General features: G+C 40.0%; 1 protein-coding gene across 1 annotated transcript; it reads left to right on the forward strand.

Annotated features, from left to right (window-relative positions):
• Window positions 1-580: 580 nt before the first annotated feature.
• LOC6505444 (protein cornichon-like) lies at window positions 581-1,129 on the forward strand. Its single transcript, XM_032455883.1, is given in 2 exon segments — window positions 581-888; window positions 891-1,129. Coding segments are annotated over 2 exon segments (480 nt in total). The 5' UTR covers window positions 581-632; the 3' UTR covers window positions 1,115-1,129.
• Window positions 1,130-5,107: the final 3,978 nt, after the last annotated feature.

Consider the following 5,107-nt stretch of genomic DNA (forward strand, 5'->3'; position numbering starts at 1 on the left):
TATGGTGCGGACTAAATCTGTGGCGCGAGGTAATATCTTGAAAGAAGATTCATTGGGTTCTTCCAGATGAGTAGCTCGAAATCCAGATAAGGAGATCAGTTGGGAATCCCAAAAGACTGAGTTTACTTACAAGAAGCGAATGGTTAACAGAGTAAAATGCTTAACTGAAGTCAGTGTAAATTGTGTGTTTGTAAGCCATTCTGGAACCCATCCATGTGAAAAGATGTTAGCTCCAATAAGTTGGTAGTGGTGGAGCGTCGCATCATGAAGCCATGCTGCCACGGAGATATTATTGAACTACATAGGTGTTGCAAAAGTGGAGTGATAAGTTTTTCAAAAAGCTTTGGAATTGCTGACAATTTAGAGATGCCTCTATATTTTGCAGCGTCGGATTTTTTCCTTTTTTATGCAGCGGAATAATGTATAATGTATAATAAGGTATAAGAGTTCTCAAACGTAAGCAGTGGGGGAAAAGATACATGTTTGCGCTTAGTGTTTACAAAATTATAAAACTGCTTCGGATCCTGTGTAAACTGAATCCGGTTAAGTTGAAGCGGACAGATATATTTCCACGGCACGCAAGTGTCAAAAAATATTTTCAAGGTGCTTGAGTCATAGGAAATTAAGACGAGATGGCCTTCAACTTCACCGCGTTCACCTATATAGTAGCCTTAATCGGCGATGCTTTTTTGATATTTTTCGCCATATTTCATGTGATTGCATTTGACGTGCTGAAAACTGATTATAAAAATCCAATTGACCAGTGCAATAGTCTCAATCCGTTGGTTCTACCGGAGTACCTGCTGCACATCTTCCTCAATTTACTCTTCTTGTTCTGCGGGGAATGGTTTTCTCTGTGCATCACCATTCCCCTCATAGCCTATCATATTTGATAGGCTACGGGGGATAGGCTACGAGACCCGGACTCTACGACCCAACCACTGTTCTTAAAACGGAAACCCTATCCCGAAACATGCGCGAGGGCTGGATCAAGCTGGCAGTCTACTTGATTAGCTTTATCTACTACATATACGAAATGGTTTATGGTGCCTGGTGCCTGGGGATCTCGTTGTTGCCGCCAGCGCATCCGCATTGTGTATTAATTGTCATTTAACTCGGGTCATCCTCCCTGTTTGGCGGGAAGTACCTCTTCTAAACCGCGAACAATACATACTTCACTTGTAAATTTTAGTGTAAATCCATAAAGACATCGCCTCGTTTGTTTTTTTTATAATTTGTAATCAATTGTGTGAAGTTGGAGACTTGTAACGTATTTTAATAATGATTATTTTTGCATTTGCATCTTTGGTGTAGTTGGATTTTAAGCTATTTTAATAAAAAGGTGTAATAAAAATTTTCGGACCAATCAAATTTCAAAATTAACTTATTTAATTTCATAAAGCCACCCTTACGGAAGAAACGAGCTTTATGAGATTTAAGTGTAGACTTAAGGTCAATTAAGCTGTTATTTTCTATTAAAACCTTAAGAGTAGGATGGCACAGTTCTGGAGTAATTCCATCGGGATCAGAAACGAAACATAAGTCCAACAGCCGACCTAAAGAATTTCTATCGTGGTTAATTTGCCCGAGTGACATGTCGAACATGCACCCAGATCTATCAGCTGGTCACCATTAGAAAGACGATAAAAAACTAAACAAATAGCGGGAAAATGTTGCCAGTATGTTGGCGGTTCGGACGAAGGTAGTATGTAAGAACAGGTACAAGGTCGGACAAGGTGATTTTAATTCAAAGAAATTCAATGTCACCAAACTCTTGTGATTTTACCTCTTCAGAAGCGAATTTGGAGTCTACAGAAATTAACACTCCTTCTCCCCTTCGCAGAGTTCTTTCACATTTAAAAGTGGTGTACCTACTAAGAAAAACTTTGGAACTTAAGATCTTCAGCTTTAAAAAAGTTTCTGTAAATACAATAATGTAAGATGCAATGAAAAAACTATCAGAATACAGTTTGGGAAGTTTGGACGAAAATGTTCTCTGGCCAAAAGCTGGCGGAACAAATCGTCTTGAACATCTGCAAGGGCACACGTATTTTGAAAAATGACGTGTGCCTAGTGTATGAATATTTGAATTTTGTAATATCCACCACCTTTATGTCGACTTTTGTTTTGGCTTTGATGTAAGCCGAGATATCAATCTTAGAAGTATCTGGGGGAAGCCGGAAAACAATAATTTTTTTCGATGGTGGCATCACCTGCAAGGGATTTGGTGCTGCCGTAACTAATACTGCGGCATTAGTACGTACCGGGGGTCCGGACGGTTGATTACCCTGTTTGGTGACTGTTACGTGGGTTGGAATTATTGGGTCTGGGATCACATATCGGACAATTGCTCATAAATTTTAGGTATTCGGAAGCCGGATTTTTCTCAGTGCGGCCCTTGGGGTGGCCAGAGATATAAGCGGCTGCATAGTTGTCGGCTGAGCAGGCTGAACATTATTCGCTACAAGCACGTCACAAAAAAAGGGTTTGCTTTGGAGACTCATTTAGTAGTTGAACACTACTAAACTGTGTATCGAGCGCACAGAGTTGGTCATGAATTTTACGAAAACCGCTAATCAACTCCTTGAATCCACTTTTAGTCTGCCTCATGAACGATCTCATTTCGTCCTGAACAGCACGACAACCATCACAGCAAAAGTGGAGACCAGACCTACGTGAAATAGCATCCGAAACTGAGGCCGTGAACTCGCACCCTTAGTGTGTAAAACGTTTTCACAAAGCCAGCAGTGGATGGTTGGCTGGGAAGAGAAGATTGTCTATAATTTATTATAATTGGCCAATTATAATTGATGCCTGATTTTTTCCATTTTTATAAAATAAAATAACGTTACATACCACCCACATGAGGGAAAAGGTCGAAGCTTCCAGAGATAGAATAAAGAGTTTAAGGAGAGGATTGCACAGTGCCTCGGCACAGTTGTTCAGAAAACAGCCTGGTACTCTATCGGGGCCTGGTGAATATACGATCTTAACCTTAATATGATTCGAATAAACCACTTTTATCAAAAGATGGGCAAAATATAAAGCTGGCTAATTGGATATGATAAGTGGCTGGTGAACTGATGGTATTATTCCAAATACTATATAAACTGGGGTGAAAGAAAAGAGGAAAAGACCCAATCTAAATGCCAATAAGCTAAGCTAAGTTAGGGTTTCTGATAAACCTTTTTAGCTTCGATTGGACCTAGCTCATCCTATTCCCCGAACTCCTTCAGGGCTTCTGGCGTTAAGTCCAACAGGATAAGTCCCACATTGAAGCTAGTATTCTCTGCTTTTTCTACGTGATCCGGTTTTGTGAAGAAAACGACGCTATAAAGGCTAAAGAAAGTGCAAGCGCAGCCTCTTTAATGTGAGTGCAGAAGAGAGGCTGCAGCGAATGAGACAGCGCATAGCGCATGGGTTAATTTTAATTATTTTTTGTTAAATAATTTTTTCAAGAGTGCATCGGCCTGTCTAAAGTCACCGTATGAGCGTGTTAATTGTGCAAATAGTTTAAACAGTGAAGCATCCTTTTAAAACAACTTAAATTGGGTTGGGTTAAAAAAAAGGAGCCATGATAATAGCAGCGGATTCCATCCGATAGATCTCGAATGTCCGGTTTTTTTTATTTGGTTCGGCTTGAATCTAATTTATTATAATAAGCTCAGCCTTCATGAAGCTTTCTTTGTGTTCGGAAGTTCTATTATTCTGACCATTTCACCTCTTGTTTCTACTGAGTGCAGTGAAGAAGCTACTGCAATTTCGAGGGTGTGAGGCCGATCAGGGATCGTCGATTTGCCGCCGTGCCTACCATACCACCTGTGTAGATTTTGCCTTTGAGTCTATTAAAATACTCATAATCATACCATACTTAATGTGGCAATTTAATAGCTGTTTCATTAGAAATGATACGCATTCGAATATTAACGAGCTTAAACACAAAGTTCTGGATCCGGAATCCCTTTACCAGAGCTTTAATTCTAAATTGGACTTGCATCCTAAAAAGTCAGTAGTTTTGTTCGTAGAGAGTTTTCTAAGGTTATTGACCTTCCGGCAAGAATCCCTCTATCAAACACTAGTTCTCAAAAAACCCGCAGTTGGAGCTGTTATTTTCAGCACTTCTCATTTTTCTACTTGTCATCATGTTCTCTCCTTGCTGCGCTACCAACAACAATCGGCGCTGGAACTTGGTGACTGTTGACCCATTTTTCACTTCCTCCGATATTATGCTCCCATCGATGCATAATTTGCCTACGTCCGAAGCGTTTAGAATTGTAAAACCTCGGTGCCTTGCAGCCGGATAGTTTAAAAGATGGTGACGGGTCAAGCAGCCGCCGGAAAGAAGTTTGGCCGGCAATAATTTATTGAATTCGTGGCGTCACTTTCTTTTACATTTATGTTCGCGTCGCCCGCTCTCGTGCATTCGATCGGCCACCTGCATCTGCCTTTTTGCGCTAGCGTTTGTCTCGCTCACTTGAGGGATCTCTCTGTCGCTCCGCAGCATCAAGCGTTGAGTCGCGCTCCCGCGTCATTATTCAAATTCGGTCGTCAACCCTATTCAGTCACTTATGTCTATATATCATTTGTAGAAACGCCAAAACAATTAAATAAATTGTATCAATATCTATAAATCGAACTGTGCTTGTTTTATTAAAGACGATATTTAGAACACAAAAATAAAGCTACCGAAAACGCTCAGTAACTAAACATTTGGTGAACCCAGACGTGATTGTGCTTAGGAAATTTTCCGTTGAAAATTTGAGCTGCGCGGCTTAAAATATATAAACATAAACAAATAAACAAATTAAAAAACATTATTCAGTTTGTGATTTGTGCGCGAAATATTATCATCTGTTGACATACCTACATACGCTGGTTACAGAGTGCTACAATCGCTCATACATATATTACCCCGTGATATAGAAGTTGCACAGTGGGTCGTGAGCTAACAATAAATAAACGAACTAAAAAAATATTTGTGTTGCGAAAATTAATCCGTTTTTCGATTCTTCTGGAAGAAAAGAAGTCCTGAGCCTTAGTGCAGTTGTCCTTTTTGAGGACCTTCAAGGTTTTTTTCCTCCTTGAAAGAAGTGGAGAAATTTCCGGA

This window comes from Drosophila ananassae (assembly GCF_017639315.1).
Source record: "Drosophila ananassae strain 14024-0371.13 chromosome 4 unlocalized genomic scaffold, ASM1763931v2 tig00000054, whole genome shotgun sequence".
Taxonomy (NCBI): Eukaryota; Metazoa; Arthropoda; class Insecta; order Diptera; family Drosophilidae; genus Drosophila; species Drosophila ananassae.